We start from the raw sequence: 19,017 nt of genomic DNA, 5'->3' as shown, positions 1-19,017 counted from the left end.
AAAAATATATTTATGGTCTAGCTAGCCTTCCATTTTAGCTGCAGGTCAACCATTACTAATCTCTGCACAGAGTCAACCAATACTCAAATGCTCCCCAAAATCATTGAACCCAACAGCAACAAACCCTTGATTGCAACGTAATGAAGAAGTATAAACGTGAGATGGCCCCAGGCTGCGTTAACTATACGAACTGTCAACGGATAACCGAAAGCATATCCCTTTGGGGGCCACGGATAATCCTGCAACCCCCGCATAACAAAATGATTTCCTCCTGATCGGCGCCTCCCTCCTCCGTCGGCCATCCCCACCTCCCCGTCCCCTTTTAAACCCCCCACAAAATCTCCCAATTTGAAGCCATCTCGTACGGACCCCACAGCTCCCAGCAGGCCAGCACGACCACCAGCGAGCTCCCCAACCCCATGGCAGGCGGCGGCGGGAAGGTGGCCTGCGCGGCGTGGATCCGGCGCCGGGAGGACAAGGCCACCCGCGTCTTCGCGGTGCACGGCCGGCCCTCCCCGCCGGCCCTGGAGGTCCTCGGCTTCGACTCCGGGAGCTGCTCGCTCTCCGAGGAGGCCCTGGTGCGTCGCCGTCGCCGCCCGGGGTTCCTTTTTTTTTTGCCTCGATTTTGGTTGGGCTTCAGATTCGACCGTGGTTGACCGTTGACCTGTGTGTGCCCTCTTTCTCTCTTTGGGGTTTTGGGTTTTGGGCTGCAGGCGAGAATCGTGCTCGGGGAGGACCCAGACGACGCGCCGCTCGCTGTCGCGGTGCACCCCACCGGCGACGAGCTCGTGTGCGCCACGGCCAAGGGGTGCAGGTGCGTGCACGACTCTGCTTCTCTCTGCCTACTCTGTCTGTGCCCTGCTCCGTAGTTTGGATAGTGTTGAATCGAGCTCATCTGCGGGGATTTATTGTGATGAATGACGAGGGAAGATTTGGTTGTTGCTGTCTAAAATATTAATTGCTACTAGTAGTATATTATGGAAATCTACAGTCATTGTGTTGCATCTGATTGGAGGCTAAAGTGTCAGATACGGCTTGCTTATGTGGGTGGGGGGAGTATTACAGTGTTAAATTGATTATTATTGGCAGTGTTGATTCAGGTTCTCCTTGCACATACTCTGGAAGTTAAAATAAATCGTCCTTTCTGCTTAAAAATATTAGTGCTACAATGTTCCCAAACACCTGAAAAGCTTAAATAGAACCACTATAAATTAAGTGAGGGATTTTAGTGTTGTTGGCTGTTTATAAGTTATGAAGATCTATGAAACCGTCCAAGTGTGCAATGCAAGGCGATGTAGTGTCCAACAAGAACTTTGTCCTCCTGTTACTGGGATTACAGTAACGAACACATGCTTCACGACTTGTTGAGAGAAGATACTGCTTGCACTTTGAATTTCTCAATAGCTGATGTTATTTATAGATTCTTAGAAGTAATGAGAATCATAAATGCATGGGACAATACCTGTGTGAGTTGCACGTGATGTACAGGTTTATTTCACATCTGGTTCCTGTTATTTTTAGCACTGTTGTTTCTTTTGTTATATTTTCTGATGAACTCAAAGTAAGCTTAATTGCACTGATAAAATTATCGTGAGAGGCTGAGAGCAACACACATATTCTCTCTTTGTTAAATCTGATTTTCTATTACCTTTTGTTTTTCCTTTTCTGCTTACTTTCATGAAGTCTAGGACTTCGTAATGAAAGAATGTTAAAATTGTAGGCTATTTAAACTGATTTTTGAAGAGTTCACCGTTCGCTTTATTGAAAGTAAAGCTCCAGCGATCGAATCTGTTGGACTGCAGAAATGTCTTGCCTTCAGCACAGATGGTGCTAAATTTGCTATTGGTGGTGAGGTATTAAATTTTACTATGATATTGCCTCCTTTCTGTTACTTGGTTACATTTTTCTTCTACTCCCTCCGATCCAAATTAACTGACGCTCACCCTAGTCACCAGTACAACTTTGGATCGCAGGGAGTATTTTTTTTTAACTATGACATTCGTTAGCTGTGCAAGCTTTCAACATTAATAGTAACCGTGATTCCATTCCTTTATGCTATTTCTTGGAGCTTGTTCATTTTTTGTGGTTTGCTTTGCCAATGCATTTTCTTTGATAGCACTATTCTTGTAGCTAATTTTCTGAGACGTGGCTACTGCGTTTAATTTTCTCATAGTATCTTTTTGGTACTACTCTAGGATGGGCATCTAAGAATATTTCATTGGCCAAGCATGAAGGTGCTCCTAGATGAACCCAACGCTCATAAATCCTTCAGAGACATGGATATCAGGTTAGGCAAAGTCAAACAGTATTTTTCCTTAACAGATTGAACTACAGACTTGATGTAAGCACATACAAGTACACAGGCATTGTCTCAACTAAAAACACTAATAATGTAATGCTAATCCCAAACATGCAAGTCAAGTCTTATGGTCCTTGGCTATCTTTTCTACACTTTATTCAGTAAACAGCATGGACTGATATTAGGCTGTTGCCTTCTCTCTTGTAGCTTAGATTCAGAGTTTTTAGTTTCATCGTCTACTGATGGTACTGCAAGAATTTGGAAGATAAATGAGGGGGTACCATTGGTCAACTTGACTCGATCTTCGGTACATATTATACATTTGTACATTTCAGGTTTCCTTGTTTCTATGTCAGAAACTTATTCTCTGCTGCTTTTGCTTTTCTATGCAGGACGAGAGGATTGAGTGTTGCCGCTTTTCTAGGGATGGCATGAAACCGTTCCTGTTTTGCACAGTTGCAAAAGGTATGCTTTCTATCCAAGTCAAGAAAATAAATGTATGCATCTGTCCAGTCTAACTGGATATGTTTTCATCATTGGACAGGTAGCAAAGCTGTCACTGTTGTTTGGAACATAAGTGATTGGTCTAGAATTGGGTACAAAAGACTACTGGGAAAACCTGTCTCCACACTTTCAGTTAGCTTGGATGGGAAGTTTCTGGCTTTGTAAGTGGATAAAATACTCCCTTGTGTTTTTTCTTTCGTACAGTGTTGCAGTTGTGAGATTTTCTTTACGATACCTAGTAAAATCTCGTATTCTATGTTCTCCTATTACTTTGTCTTGTCGAGTAGTTTTGACAATTTTCAGTAATGTCATGTTTCCTTGTATTTCTGATTGCGTACCCACCTGGCAAGGTAATATATGAACATGACCAGTAGTTTAGTCACTCTTGTTGTTAGGGGCTATCAGCCTATCATATAGGTTAAGCTCATTGTGTCGCATGCCCTGAAAAGTTCATGAACACCACCCCTTCCATTAAGCTGAATACATAGATAATGACAGCATCAGCTGACAGTTTGTTTTATTTGTTAATAGGTTGTTTCCTTGTATCAGTTACCATCTTTTGACTTCCATTGCTTGTGAAACCTGACATGCTTTTGTATTTCTTTCAGAGGAAGCCACGATGGTGATTTTTGTGTTGTGGATGTAAAGGAGATGGAGATTTCTCACTGGAGCAAGAAGGTTCATCTTGGTTCCCCAGTATACGGAATTGAATTTTGTCCTACTGAAAGGTAAGGATATATCATAAAGAACTGGGAACAATAACCATTGCAAGAACAATTTTTCAGAAGTTTCTCTTTGTTTCCCCTATTAATTACATCATGCCTACTGATATTCCAGAGTTGTAATCTCCACATCGCCGCAATGGGGAGCAGAGCTGACAAGACTGAATGTGCCTGCTGACTGGAAAGGTATATTTCTAAGCCGAATTGCTCTCTGGCACTCAAGTGATAGGCTTTACTGACCAAGCTGTTACTATTTCTGTTTTGCAGAATGGCAAATCTGGCTCATACTTTTGGCGCTCTTCCTTGCATCAGCCGTCCTGTTCTACGTATTCTACCAGAACTCCGGTTCCTTCTGGAGCGGAACGCCCCGACGGGACGTCATCGACCTACCAAGCCATGCAGAGTTCTGAACGAGCCTCCGCCGTCTCCTGAACACCGAAACTCCTGGTGAAACTGTTCACCGGTGATTCTCTTTCAGGCAACCCAGTCCTGCAGTGTGTTATTTATTTCATTCATACCGAGAGCTTTTTCTTTCTTTACGAGTGTAGTCGATGTTGTACCAATCCAGTTGCGTGCCTATCTATCTGGCGACGTCAGTATTTATCGGGGAACACTGTAAAATGACACTGTAAATGATAATAGTTCGAGAATGTCATCGAGTGTTAGTGAGACATTCAAGATCGCCAACTGAAGTCGACTCCTCGACACAAGTTTTCTCGCCGTTGACTTGGAGTCTTTTCATCCCTGCTGATGATGCAGCGCCATAGTGGCTATCCAGTATATACCCAGTTTGTTGCAGTTTTATTTCTATTGCCTGTAGCACTTTGAACCCCGTTTAATTCTGATCCTTATGATCACTTGGTCTGTATTGTACTATGCCTTCGGTGGTCTGTATTGTACTTCTGGTTTGGTGCTCACCTAGTTCATCCATGAAAAAACACCACTCTCTCTATTGTATCCATCGATAACAGTTTACAGTGTTACATTTTGTCTGAACTCTTGCAGCTCAAACCACATGCTGTTTTTCTTTAGACACTGCAATCCCCCAATTAAAAGCCAGATCTTTCCTTACAAGATCTCTAGATACCCACATTCACAAAAATGCCGATGAATCGTCGGGTGGAATTCTTTCCTCCTTCGCTCAGAGCCATTGGACGATCATCAGCTCAGACGAACGAGACTTCACACTAACCACTACGCTGCACTGTCTGCAGTGTACTGCACCGATCAGTATTAATACAATCGTTTATGCCCCTACTGGGCACACTCAAGCCTGCCGAGCTCACCTCAATCCAGCCCACCAAAACTCTCCTTTGCTAGTACTTGGGAGGTGTTTGGTTCAGAAATGGAAACGTAAACGCAAGTTCCTCAAGGCTATTATGCCATTCAACAAGGCCATGTCATTCGTGATTCGTCAAAGACTGGACTTTCACACATTAACCTCAAGTGAAGTGTTGGATGAGTTTATTGCCATGAACATCATGAACAAGACCGTCGACAATGCTCCTGATCATGTCCGATCAAAGAAAAGCACTCCCACCCTTGGTCTAAAGGCCAAGATCATTACGGAAGAATAAGAGGAGTGTGGCCCCGAGGACACCAAATATGCTTACCATGAGCACATGGCTCTTGCGTCAAGGCAATTTTGGAGCAACAAGAGGAACTCGAGGCCCAACTTCACCAAGAACAATTCAAGTGGGTCAAAGAACAAGCAACGTGTTAGAACTTGCTAGAATTGTTGCAATGTGAGTCACTTTGTAGTGTATTGCCCTTACGAGAAGAGGGGACACAATGGTAACAAACTCATTCTCAAAGACAAAACCAAGTCTTTCCCTAGCAAGAACAACTTCACCAAGAAATCTCCTCCAAAGGGATTGGTGGCACATGAAGAGTACCCCTCCTATGATGAAGAGGAAGATACAAGTGGAGAAGGAATGGCAACGACAACCTTTGCCATTGCTACATCTTCTCCCTCTCCAAGGTGTCTCTCTTTGGCGCCCCAACGAAAACACCATTGCCAAGTGTCTCATGGCCAAATGTATCAACAAGGTAACTCCTAACATCAAAACCACCGTCATTACATCTCCTTCATTGTTAGATTGTGTTGATGATAGTGAGGTGGAGAAAGTTGATGAGAATGAGTTCACCAAATTTTTGAGCAAACTCAAGGGTGAGTCCAAGAAGCACTTTGTTGCTCTCTTGGAACAACTTGGTGAGGCCAATGATATCATTGAGTCGCATGAGGATACTATCTCCAAGTTGGAGGGGCATAGTCGTGATTATTCGGATGAGATTGCAGATCTTTCCATTGCTCTAGAGGAAGAGCGAGATCTCCGCTTGACTCTTGAGGAGTCACACAATGTTGATCATGCTAAATTACAAAAAGATCTTGATCATGCTATTGTTCTTACTCGTGTGCTTAAATCCAAGAAAGTTGCACTTGGGGTGGGCCATGATAGACTCAAGGAAGAATTTGATACACTTGACAAGGCCCACAAGGTCTTGAAGTGTGCTCATGCTTCTCTCAAAGAGTCTCATGATCAACTCCAAGTGAAACTAACCAAGGAGATTTCCACTTGTCCTCCTTTCGTTCCAATTGATAATGCCCATGCTACTAACTCTTGTTGCGAGCATGTGCATCTTGTGGAGGAAAATGCTAAGTTGAAAGAGCAACTTGAGAAAGGCCTTGTGACTTGCATACAAGGCGATAAGAACCTCAATGACCTTCTGAGCAATCAAAAGAAGTTGTAGGAAAGGAAGGACTTGGATTTGTACCCAAGTCAAAGAAGAAGAAGAAGAAGAATAAGACCAAGCAACCTCCTCCGCTAAAGGAAACATTTGTCAAGGCAGGTGTGGGTACTCATGAGAAGAAGAAGAACAAGTAAGTGGATGGTGGAGCCAAGAAGGGAAAAACCAAAGCCGACGACTTTAACCCCTCTTATGTTTTATGCCATGCTAGTGATGGACACGTTTATGCTAAATTTGTTGGTTCTTATTATGAGTACTGAAAGTGCGTTATATCGACTAGAGGGGGGGTGAATAGACAATTTTTACAAATTCATCACTGAGACATTTCTAGGTGAAGAAATTCCTAAGCGGTGACACACTAGTAGCGGAATAAGTACTCATGTATAAGCATAACAGAGCAACAATATAGTCATCATGATGAAATGAAAAGAAGCATATAGTATAGATAGCGTGAAAACAGGATAAGCAGGCTGAAGACTATGTGACTGAACAATTAGGATTGAGAAAATAGAGAAAGTCTTCAGTCAAAGTCTTCAAAAAGTAATGATCAAGTTCATCAACACATGAATGAGGAAATAGAACCAGTTGGCTTGGTGAAGACAATGATTTGGTAGACCAGTTCCAACTGTTGTGACGGTTGTACGTCTGGTTGGAGCGGCTGGGTATTTAAACCTGAGGACACACAGTCCTCATCGTATTACCCTTGAGATAAAGTCACACAGACCTCGCCCGATCACTCGTGGTAAGTCTTCAGGCGACTTCCAAACCTTCACAGACTTGGTCACTTGGCAATCCACAATTCTTCTTGGATGCTCAGACCATGACACCTAACTGTCTGGAGGATACACAATCCTTAAAGGTAACAAGCGTCGGTTCCACACAGGAACAATCCATTGAGTGATAGTCAATCACTTTGGGTTGTAGGTGTTTGGGTTTTGGGTTTTTCCTCACTTGATGATTTTCGCTCAAAGTCCTCCGAGGATGGGATGCTCTCAATGACAAGTGTCAATTTCTCTTGGAGCAGCCAACCAGCTAGTGGTTGTAGGGGGCGGCTATTTATAGCCTAAGGAGCATCCCGACATGATAAGACATAAATGCCCTTAAATGATATGACCGTTAGGTGGGAAGATATTTTGGGACAGTTGGCGCATAGCACAACAACGTTCGGATATTTGAGGTTCAAATTTCCTCGGGGTTATCATGTTCCTCACTGTGTAGGCAATCCGCACTGGCGAATTCCTAACTCCTCAGTCAGAACAAATTCCCCAGAGACCAGAAGATCTTCGTCTCTGTCACTGAAGAAATTGATTGAACTGATATGAGATTTCCAATGGCTTCACTCAAAAGGATTGGGTAGGTGTAGGATTTTGAGATGACCATCACTTGGAAATCACTTTCCTTAGTATTACCTCAACCCCCTTTAACAGTATCGTGTTTCCTATGACTCAAGAAAGATAAAATGAAACTACGAAAGCAAAAGTCTTCACGCCTCATAATCCTCGCATGAATATCCAAGTCTTCAAGGTCACACCAATTTCGTCACTTCCAAATATTCAGGAGAACCAAAGTCTTCAGCTGAAGACATACATTTTTAGGGGTCGATTTTCATCGTAAATATCAAACTCCTCATCGACTTATAGAGCCTATGTACACTCATAAACACATTAGTCCCTTAACCTATAAGTCTTTAATACATCAAAATCACTAAGGGGCACTAGATGCACTTACAATCTCCCCCTTTTTGGTGATTGTTGACAAATAGGTTAAGTTTTCAATGGGGATAAACATACCAATTAAAAGTGCTAAAAATTGAGGATTTTGATAACAAGATATAGGAGAACTCCCCCTGAGGATGTGTGTCGGTGTCAAAACCGGCGGATCTCGGGTAGGGCGTCCCAAGCAGTGTGTCTTAGGATCAATGGTAACAGGAGGCAAGGGACACGATGTTTTACCCAGGTTCGGGCCCTCTCGATGGAGGTAAAACCCTACGTCCTGCTTGATTAATATTGATGATATGGGTAGTACAAGAGTAGATCTACCACGAGATCGTAGAGGCTAAACCCTAAAAGCTAGCCTATGGTATGATTGTTGTTGTATATGTCTATCGACTAGCCTCGCCCCGGTTTATATAATGCACCAGAGGCCTAGGATAACAAGAGTCCTAGCCGAATACGCCGGTGGGGGAGGAGTCCTTGTCTTGATCGCCAAGTCTTGTTGATTCTTCCTTGTATGCGGCAGCTGTCCGGACTGGCCCATGAGTATACGGCCATGGGGGTCCTTGGCCCAATCCAACTGATCGGGAGACGACGCGTTGAGTACCCCCTAGTCCAGGACACCGTCAGTAGCCCCCTGAACCGGTCTTCAAGTTAGGGACGCTCCTCGATTCTTCCGAACTGTTCTTCATCTTCGGTTGCCGGTCTTGAAAACTGGTTCAACAAATCTTCTCATCTTCTATCTTGAGGATCGCCGAAATGCATTCGACGCGTTGGGCACCTAAGGAGCCCCTTTAAGTTTACGGCCTTTATCAATGCCTTGTTATTTTTATGCCATGCCTCGGGTTTGAAGTTGTTCCCGGGTGGCAAGGTCCTCTTGCGTCCGAGCTCCAACACCAGACTGCATTCGAGGTATCTTTTGCAGCCGAGCACCAATGCCGGACTGCTTCCCAGCTCTAACCCCGGACTTTATCCAAGGTGTCATAAATCACCTTGGTTCAAAGAAGTTTGAAGGAGTTTAACCGAGCTTAATGCCAGAAATGCCCTCTAAGGAGCCAGCCACTTGCATCCGAGCTATATGTCGAACTGCTTCCGAGGTGGTTAAGCACCTCGGTCGTGGGCTGATTTTTGGTCAATGTTTTTTATTGATGTAATTTATTCTCTGAAGAGATGTATAGCCAGTAGCCCTCAAGGTATGTATCGGTCTAAAACCCGAGATGCACCTGAAGGATGACATAAGACCGCTGATCCCCGTAGCCGCTGAGACTCAGGTTGATTTGCAAAATCGGTCTGAGGATCAAGTCCTAGCTCGGCAGAACACTTCGGGACACAAAAAGCGGCATGCTCAGTCCTCGAGACTCAGGTTGGGTGCGGACGACCAACCTGAGGATCAAAATCTCCTCGGAAACTGTATTGCACTTAAGATTTTCTGCATAGAACAAGCAATGCAGTAGCCCCCGAGACACTGGTTGGGTGGCAACACCAGATCAGGGGATCAATGTGCCCCTTTAATATTTGTAAATAATAAGCCCGAAGCCCAGTAGCCCCCGAGCCTTAATGCGGGCACGGGTGGCCGAATTAAGGATCAATATCCATAGTAAAATCACAAATTATGTGTAATGACTCAATGTATCCAAGTACTTTATGTCATTAATGATCGGTAGCTGAGGAGTGTTTGTCCTACTTTATAAAGCCTTTATGAGGGCAAAGATTTATGACAAACAAGGCAATCTGGTCATACGGCTTTCTAAACAAAGGTACGCAGAGAGATATGTTATATTGCTGTTTAATAGAAGAAATGTCTTCCAAAGAAAATAGTCCCGCTATCGGTTCCTTTCTTTGGGTTGTCATGCTAAGCATGATCATGAAACCTCAGCTCCAATGTAAGAGCAAAAGATCGAGGATTTAGTTTGGGAGGCCAGTTACTAGCCCCCGCCGTGTTTGGCGACAGACGAGGTCAAGCCGGAAACACTTCGGCCAATGTTATGAATGGCCCGTCATTTAATATAGTCATCGGATTGCTGACCAGTTTACACCTATTGTGACAGTCAGTTTTCGGATTTCTCCACTGAGGTGCTTGACCATGCAAGCTGGAAGCACAATCGCAGTGGTTCTCCCTTTGCACATCTAGCCGAACAAAGCGGAACGTAGGAGGCAAGCGCGGGAGCTGGGCAACCCAATATTGACCGAAGACACAATTCGAAACTGATGCATATATAGCAATATCCGAGAATGTTTTTGCCGAATCTCTAAAGGAGTCCGGCGTTGCACTGCGAGACTTGTGCTAAAAACACACAAATAGTTTAAAAGTGCCAAAATCTTGGAAAACCAAAAAAGTCAGTAAAAACATGACGTCCGAACAAGATCAAGTGTTCGGTGCCAATCCGAAAATTGGCCTGTAGAAAAAAAGTGCTTCTGCCGTGCTTGAACATGACACATCCTATCTCAAGACGTCAAGTGGGTCAGCCTACAGATTAGGCAAGTTTAGAAAACTAAACTCTAGCAATTTCGAGAGAGAAATTAGGCTCCTCGGCTAGTGACCGCACACTCGTGTCGAGAAAAGGAGTGATAAATAATAAAAACTTTGCAAGGACTAAGAAGAAAAACACTTAGTATGAAACGGCTCAAATAACATAAGAGCCCCCAAGTGACTTGGGTAAAAGTTGACTATATAATGTAAGGTGACATGTAGAATGCCTTCTAGCCGGATTGTAGATTGTTTGTCATAGCGGACCTTTTCGCTTCGACCTCAGGACCCAATAGTCCGGAGTGTGTCCGAATACCTTCGTGGTTATATAAGAACCGTGGTATGCATGGAGACAAGGCGTAGGGGTCATTAGTGCTGTATCAGACAAGTGCCCAACTAGTTATGTTATATTACATGGGTAGTAAGAAACATCTTCCAGGGAGAATAGTTCCGTTAAGGGTTCCTTTCGCTAGGATGCATGCCCTAAAGTGCATGTCAAAGCTGCTACGAAAGCATAAAATCATCTGGGGGCAGATGGGTAAATAATTAAAAATCATCATTTAGTTCACCGACCGAGTATTCCCTTAAGAACGCTAGCTTTCGGCTTCACCCAGTCCGAGGTACACATCCGGCTGACCCGGCAGTAACAATCGCAGAGGTGCTCCCTTTACCACCTAGCCGAACAATCGGGAACGTAGGGGTAAGCACAGGAGCCAGGCAACCCAGCTTGGCCAAAACTTAAGTCATATCGATGCATATAATGGTGAATAAAAGGTACATGCGGAAGTGTGACACATGTGTTGGGCATAAAGCCCGTATTAATAAGCTTCTGTTAAAGAAGCCCCCAGGTATAATGAGCGCGGGTAGCGCGTCAAGTGTGTGCGAACAAAGTTTCGACAAGGAAAATTTGTACAAGCAACTTTTTACAAAAAAGTATAATTCTTGGTCGAACCGAACACAAGTTAGAAATTTAAAACTTTGAGCATTAAGGCAACTTAGCTGGTTAATGTGTTCGGCATTGACGACGCGGTCCGAGCTTGATGCGGGACAAGGTTCCATCCCCCAAGCCGGTCCCGAGGTGGCGGAGCAAGGAGCTCGGCACTCCGAAGTGGTGACATAGCACGGTCAATGCAGGACGGCAGAGTGATGCCGAAGTCCCCGGCATGGGGTAATGAAGTGTTTACGAAGCCCCCCGTCCAGCCGAGGTGACGTCAAAGGATATAGTCCGGCTGGGTCATTTTCCTGTGCACAAAAAATAGTGCAGACCGGGGATAATAGTAATAATAGGAATTAAAAAAATGTTGCATAATAAATAATTTATGCAAAGTGAGTAGTAAAAGAAATATGGCCTGGCGCCGAAGTTGATGTCGATGCAGGTCGTCGGCGTAATGCAATAAAGGCGTGGCAAAGCCTGGATTCACAGGTCGGTCCGAGTTCCGGATGCGGCGTTCGCCGAACTGTGTACGGAAACTGACCGAACCATCATGCGACCATCGATAATGCGGCCACCATTTGATAGACCTGTGTACATATGCTGGACTAACCAGAGTAATAATTCCTTGGGAAAAATTTAACCCAAACAAGCAAAAAGAAATACTAGGATTAATAGCACCTGGTTTATTTGTTGTAGCAATCCGAAGGAAGGTGATTCCCAAAATTGGGACTTGATCCGCGCACCCATGCCTGGTCGGCTAGTGACGCCGAAGTGTCCGGAGTAGGTTGATGAAGAGATGGCGAAGCCCCCTGTCCAGCCGAGATGTCGAAGTAGGTCGGCGTGATGGACACCAGCTTGAAGAAGCAATAGTGCGGCCCTGCCGATGCAGGTCGTGACGTGGTCGATGCTGGCTTGATGAAGGGACCGTGCGGCGATGCTGGTATGCCCGCTCCATGTAATCCGTGGGGCGGCGATGTTGGTGACGATTTATCCTTCGCGATGCCGGACTCTTGTTCGGCTTGCCAAGATGATGATCCGAAGAAGTTGAGCTTGGCTCAACAAAGTGACGATGTGTCTAGCACAGGTCGGCAGCCGTGGAGCAATATTGCCGGACTGGTTTGACACCAGCATGATGTTGAAGATCATGTTCAAAAGATCTTAAAGTTAGTGGGATGTGTTCGGGAACAAAACACAATACCCCATACAAAACTTCCTTCAAAAAGGATGTCCGAAATCCCGTTCATAAAAAAGACGAACTCGGGTCGGGTTCGTTTTCGCGCAGAAAACAAATCCAAAAAGTGATGCACTAATTGGGAGTTTCCCGGAGTTTGGACGGTCGGATCGAGCTGAATTTTTGGCAGGTGGTAGATAAGGGAATTCCGCAGCAAATCAACGGTTGGATCCTCCAAAGGACATCCGAGCTAGACGCTGCATACCACACCCTAAACTCGTCGGGATTCTCGTCCAGATTCAACAGGGCTCCGGTATATCGGAGATTGCCGGAGATTCCTCCATTGGAACTCGACGAAATTTTTGCAGGGTTGTTGTAGACTTAATTCTGCATAATTCCACCGAAGTAATCATTTAAGCGACACTCGAGGAGGCGGTGGCGGCGGATACAAGTTCGCCGTCCAGAAAAACAGCACGGTCGCCTGAGGGCAATGTTGACGTTGAGCCCCCGAGCTCCATGGATGACTCCTCCATGATCTTGATAGAGATCGGAGTTGGTGTTGATGAAGGCCTTCATCCGAACATGACGATCGGAGGTAGGGCGCAGTCCTCGGTCAAGCCAAGGTGACCAGTCGAGCTGGTGACGAGGAAGCCGACATCGCAGTTGACCTGCAGTCGAGCCATCGATCCTTTCGCCGATCACACAGCGGAACTCTCAATGAAAGCACCAATGTCGGTGTCAAAACCGGCGAATCTCGGGTAGGGGGTCCCAAGCAGTGCGTCTTAGGATCAATGGTAACATGAGGCAAGGGACACGATGTTTTACCCAGGTTTGGGCCCTCTCGATGGAGGTAAAACCCTACGTCCTGCTTGATTAATATTGATGATATGGGTAGTACAAGAGTAGATCTACCACGAGATCGTAGAGGCTAAACCCTAAAAGCGAGCCTATGGTATGATTGTTGTTGTATATGTCTATCGACTAGCCTGGCCCCGGTTTATATAATGCACCAGAGGCCTAGGATAACAAGAGTCCTAGCCGAATACGCCGGTGGGGGAGGAGTCCTTGTCTTGATCGCCAAGTCTTGTTGATTCTTCCTTGTATGTGGCAACTATCCAGACTGGCCCATGAGTATACGGCCATGGGGGTCCTCGGCCCAATCCAACTGATCGGGAGACGACGTGTTGAGTACCCCCTAGTCCAGGACACCGTCAATGTGCATATTTGAGGAATTTGCTTTAGATAGCAGATGCACATTGTAGAGTAATATCATGAAGGTCTCCCCCTATATCTTGTAATTCATACATGCATTTGACATATATTATGAATAATTTGAAATGCATGATGAAATATGGTGTCTGACAAAATTCAGCATGCGTGCATTAAGTACTTGAGGAAATAAGCATGCAGAAAGTAGTCAAAAGTATCATACCACCATAGGACTTAAGTATATAACTTGGCGAACCAAACACTTCAGAAGAACAAGAGTTGTAACTTAGCAAAAAACGCCCATATAATAGACCCGCTTGAAGACTAACTCAAATTTCTCCCCCCTTTGTCATCAAATGACCAAAAGGGACGAAAAACGAGGACTAACACCCCTGAAGGATATCATCATGATGTCGATGAAGGAGCACCAGCGTTGTTGGGGTCGTCCGTTGTTGTAGGACCTGCCACAGTGTCGTCCAAATCTTCAGCTTCGTTTGTCTCACGGGATGAAGAATATGAACTGACGACCAGCTGAGGAACTTTGACCTTCTTGAATTTCTTCGAAGGTGTCTGTGACCAGTCAAAGTCCTGTTGGTAGTCCATCTGCTTGAGTTCATCATCAGTGTATAGGTGCGAAAGAATATCCCAAGTGCAGTCAAAGACTTGATGCAAATTGTAGTGATTCTTCACAGAATTTTGAGTGACTATCATGTTCTGAAGAATTGCACCAAACTGACGCTTGACCCACTTATGATTTCTATCCACTTTCTGATGAAGACTTAGGAGCAGCTCATGATCAGTCAACACACGCGGAGCAGTGGCTTGAGGATTTTGCTTTGAAGCATTTGTAGCAGAGTCATGTGTGGCAGAGTCATCATTGGTTGAGTAGGATGCAACCTTGTGAAATTGACCATCCAGAGGACGAGTGCCTTCATTAATGATCGCAACCTTGCCCTTCTCATCAGCTGAGGAAATAGTCCATTTGAGGACTTCAATTGGGGGCAAATAGCTGAGATGATTCTAAAAGTCAGCCTTGTAATGAATTGAAGACCTTGATCTGATGAATTTCATGATCTAGGGAGCGTAATGCTTCAACTCAAAAGGTGACAGAGCAGCATTGGCCAAAGTCCTCATGAAGAAATCGTGGTAGTTGATAGGAATACCATGCATGATATTGAAAAGCAGATTCTTCATGATGCCAACACCTCTTCTTCTTCAGAGTTGTGGCCCTTGATTGGACTGAGAGTTTTGGCCAAAATGCGATAAACGGTTCTTGGCACATAGAGAAAATCTTTGATGAGGAAAGTGGTCCTTGGAGCTTGGCCAGCCTTCAAAGACTTCATCAGCACTTGCATGAGATGATTTTGCAATTCAGGTTCATCATAAAGTTTCACAGCGCCTTCAGTGGGAGGACTGACTGGGACGACATGAAGCAATTCACAGGCAGGAGCTTTGTAATGAGTGTTATCAGTCATCTAGTCCAGTACCCATGAATTTATATCATCAACATTGTCTGTGAGATGCAAAGTGGCATAGAACTGAAGAATAAGTTCTTCATTCCGATCGCATATGTCGATGGAGAAATTGAGCAGACCAGCATCATGAAGAACACTGAGGATTGGGGTGAAACACAGAAGGGACTCCATATCCACATGAGGAAGGTGCTCATGGTCAAAAACTTTGTCCTTGTCAAACAACAATGAGGAATAGAAATTCATCTGAGTGGCAGTCCAAAAACGCTTGCGGCGAAGTCATGTAGAGTCGTATGGATTGAAATCAAAGAAGAATGATGCTCAGCAAAGAAGTCATCAGCCTTGAACTTCTGCTTCTTGGTGTGAGGATTCTGTGGCTTGGGCTAAAGATTTGCAGTGGAAGTCTTCACAGCCTCTTGATGCACAGCTTCCGGAGCCTCAGGCTGAGGAATTTCAGAACCAGTTTCTTTCGTAGTCTAGTTCTCCATTTCATCATCACTAGTGGCTGGAACTTCTTTTGGAATAGAATAAAGTGAAGCTTGACATTCATCAGAACCCGTATGAATTTCTTCTGTTTGCACAGGGGACTGAGGAATTTGCTGCAGAGGAGTGGTCAGAGGAGAATTGGGATGATGACTTTCCCAATAATCATCATTCAACACAGGAGTCGTACACCCCATGTCCACATCCTCATCTTCAGCATCAATTTCTTCAACGCCTGCCTCTTCAGCAGTGAACTGAGGCACGGGCGATGATATATGTAGTGGTGAAGGGATTGCATCCACTTCAATTTCTTCATCCAACATGCCTGACGTAGCAGCAGAGGGATTCTATTCATCAATGTCATCAGCAATGACATATTCCTCATCAAAGGGAACAATCTCCTTTGATGGTACACTTGACAGAGGAACAACATCAATTTGATTCTCGAATGAGCTTGTCAAAGTCTTCACTTTTTTGGGAGCTGAAGACTCTGAGGTAGCAGATGCTTTCCTTTTCTTCATAGCTGCCCTTTCTGCAGCCTTGGTCTTCTTCACTTCTGACGCAGAAGCAAGGTTGATGATTTTCATCTGTGATGACTTTGCATGAGGAGCAGATGAAAGAGGCACAAATTCTTCGGGCACAACTGATGCAGTTGCCCTGTCAGGTTTAGTTTCTCCAGGCACAACAGCAGATGCTTCAGCTGGCCTGGATTGATCTCCGGGCGCAACATTGATGGTTGCCCTGGTAGTTTCATCAGGAACTGATATTTCTTCAGCAGCCCTGGCACTCTCAGTATCATCAACAGCCTGATGTTCATTAGTTGTACTGGCATGTTCTTCAGTGGGCTGAGCAGACGCTTCGTCCCGAGGAATTTCTTGTTGCACTTCAGCAGCAACATTGTCCTTTAAGCCTTTCGCCAGCTTGATGAATCTGACCTTGGCGCCTAGCCAATCAGCACAGTATGTGTCAAATTCATCACTGAGAGCTTTGATTTCAGACTAAAGAGTCACAAGTTCTTCAATAGACATGTTCACAACATTTCTCTTCAGAAAATGCTCCTTGTATTGAGCTTTCTTCACTAATCTGGCCTTATCAAATTTCCATTTTTCTTCAGTGATAAAGGGAGTCAACATGTGAATTTCTCCAGGTGAGAGGTTCAGATCAGGCAGAGGTGTGTTGGGATCTTTGTGCCATAGATCTATGAAATCGAGGATCTTCTTCGGATCCAGCAAAAGTGGCACAACACTGCCTTTGGCACTAGCAGCCCGGTGTTGTTGGTCTCTGATGATTTCAGCAAGTTCATCATCATCAGCTTCATCGTCAGACGACGGAATTTCAAAAGCAACATGCTTCTTGTGAGGACTTGGCCTCATGCCATGTCCAACATCAACCTTTTTCTTCAGCAACTGAGGCCGAGCTGAGGAACTAGCTGAATCTCGTGAAGAAATTGAGAAGCCAATCGTCCTTTGGCACGTGGCAAGGTGCACAAGTGCTGAGGACTTTGCAGGTGTAGCTGAGGATTTTGCTTGAGCAGGTGCTACACTTGATGGCGTTGCTTGAGCAGATGGCCGTGAGGGCTTTGATGAGCTAGGCCGTGAGGGCATTGCAGAAGAAGAAGGTGGCTTCACAATACATTTCTTTAGCATAGCCTTCTTGGGCTTGCTAGCAGAGGCCTTAGCAGCAGCAACAACAGTGTCTTCATTGAATTTCTTCATTGCTTCCTTTGCTACCTTGGACAACTTTCTTTGGCGCTTGGCCCACTCCTTGGGAAATTCCTCACCTCTGTTGATGCTTGTGGGATCAGCTTCTTGGCTTGGAGCCAATGGAGGTCTTGGGCAAACAGGATTGATAACGAATTTCTTCATATACTTTGGAGTGACATAGCGATATTCTCTTCATTCTCTTGCCCATCTGTGTTCGATCCTCTGAATGCACACCTTGCGCTGATTTTTGTTCTCCTTACCATGCGTGGCTTCATTAGGAGTGCAGTATTCTTCATATATTTCTTCATGGATTTCGAAGGCAGTGTTAGTTTCAAGTCTTTTCCCTCCCTTCTGAGGACGCTTTCCATCAACCATATTCTTCACCTGAGGATTCTGAACAATAGATGTCTCTGAAGAAGTATGCAATTTTCCTTCGAGGAACGCTACAAATGAGTTAAGTTGATGAGAACCTAGTGATTCAGTAGCAGACATGTGTACCTCTGAATAGAGTATAGGTGCGAAGAATTTGGAGAGGTCATATGTATTCTCAGAATTTGTTTTAAAAGGAATCAAGTTTGAGGAATTTGACCAGGGGAGTCTTGAGGAATTTCACTAAGAGTTCTTGTCTTAGGTTCCAGAGTTGTATAGATTGGAAAGCCACACAATTGAGGAATCTTGAAGAAAAAATACATCTTAGAGAAATAAATCAAGAACAGAAGCAACTGTGGTGTTTAAGGAGATGAATGTTGAAGAATAAACACCTTTTGAAGATTTTGTGTGAAGAAGAATCAACAAGGGCAGTAAAAGTAATTTTTATTTACACTTGATGAAGAACATGACGAACTGTGAGGTGAACAATGGAAGTTCGTCCGTTTAGATCTTCCACGCCCTAACTGGCGGAGGAAGACAACTACGACGGTGGTGGAGGTGAAGATTTCTGCGGCCGGCGCGAGTACGACGGCGACGAGGTCGAGGCAGCGAAGCTCTTCCTCATGGCGACGATGGAATGTAGCGGTGGTGCCAGGTCCGAGAGCTTGAGCGAGGGAGAGAGATCGAGCGGAGTAAATGAGCTCAGAGGAAGGGGAGGGGTATTTATAACCGAAGTGAAAAACCGCTCGTCCGAGGAAATTGGACGATTGTGCCCCTGACCCTTTCTATTCTAGCGACATATGTCACCCACGTACTGAGAGGTGGAGATCGTTGGTGAGTCGGTTAGAACAAATCAAGGGATGACAGTTTCAATGCACGAAATCCATTTCGAGTTAGAGTGCGAAACTTCTTGCTGTAGCCGTCCTGAGATGAGAAGTATCAAAAGTGCCGGGGTTTGGGTTTATGTCATGCTAGACTCACGTTTCTTATTCTTACGCCGGGTCCGCGACCTGAGGAATCACTGATAATGACACCACGTCTGTAGCATCTACTACTATTGCAAGCCCGAAGCACGTGGGAGGAAGTTCTTTTTTTTCTGGATCGGATTAGCAAAAGCAAGCAAGCGTGTGATGTGGCGGGGAAGCCTAAAAGAAGCCTTTGTGAGGCAGTGTGGTGATGCCTGTTTGGTGTGGGATTGGGCAAGCAAGCTGTTTGTTTATTTTA

The 19,017-nt window shown here is 44.8% G+C and overlaps 1 protein-coding gene across 1 annotated transcript; it reads left to right on the top strand.

Moving 5' to 3' along the window:
- Positions 1-244: 244 nt before the first annotated feature.
- On the top strand, positions 245-4,484 carry LOC119338140 (SEC12-like protein 1). Its single transcript, XM_037610438.1, has 10 exons — positions 245-578; positions 714-814; positions 1,721-1,853; positions 2,196-2,287; positions 2,507-2,606; positions 2,692-2,764; positions 2,844-2,964; positions 3,412-3,531; positions 3,641-3,711; positions 3,793-4,484. The coding sequence occupies exons 1-10, from the start codon at positions 420-422 to the stop codon at positions 3,933-3,935; spliced, it is 1,113 nt and encodes a 370-aa protein (XP_037466335.1). The 5' UTR covers positions 245-419; the 3' UTR covers positions 3,936-4,484.
- Positions 4,485-19,017: the final 14,533 nt, after the last annotated feature.

This window comes from Triticum dicoccoides, chromosome 7B (genome assembly GCF_002162155.2).
Source record: "Triticum dicoccoides isolate Atlit2015 ecotype Zavitan chromosome 7B, WEW_v2.0, whole genome shotgun sequence".
Lineage (NCBI taxonomy): Eukaryota > Viridiplantae > Streptophyta > Magnoliopsida > Poales > Poaceae > Triticum > Triticum dicoccoides.
Note: the sequence above shows the minus strand (reverse complement) of the source record. Positions and strands in the feature narration are given on the sequence as shown.

Excerpts from the sequence above, each read along its gene's own strand:
- LOC119338140 (XM_037610438.1), top strand. The coding sequence starts at position 420 with ATGGCAGGCGGCGGCGGGAAGGTGGCCTGCGCGGCGTGGATCCGGCGC. Across the intron at positions 2,765-2,843 it reads GTTTTGCACAGTTGCAAAAG|GTAGCAAAGCTGTCACTGTT; the intron begins GTATGCTTTCTA and ends ATCATTGGACAG. Across the intron at positions 3,532-3,640 it reads GAATTTTGTCCTACTGAAAG|AGTTGTAATCTCCACATCGC; the intron begins GTAAGGATATAT and ends CTGATATTCCAG.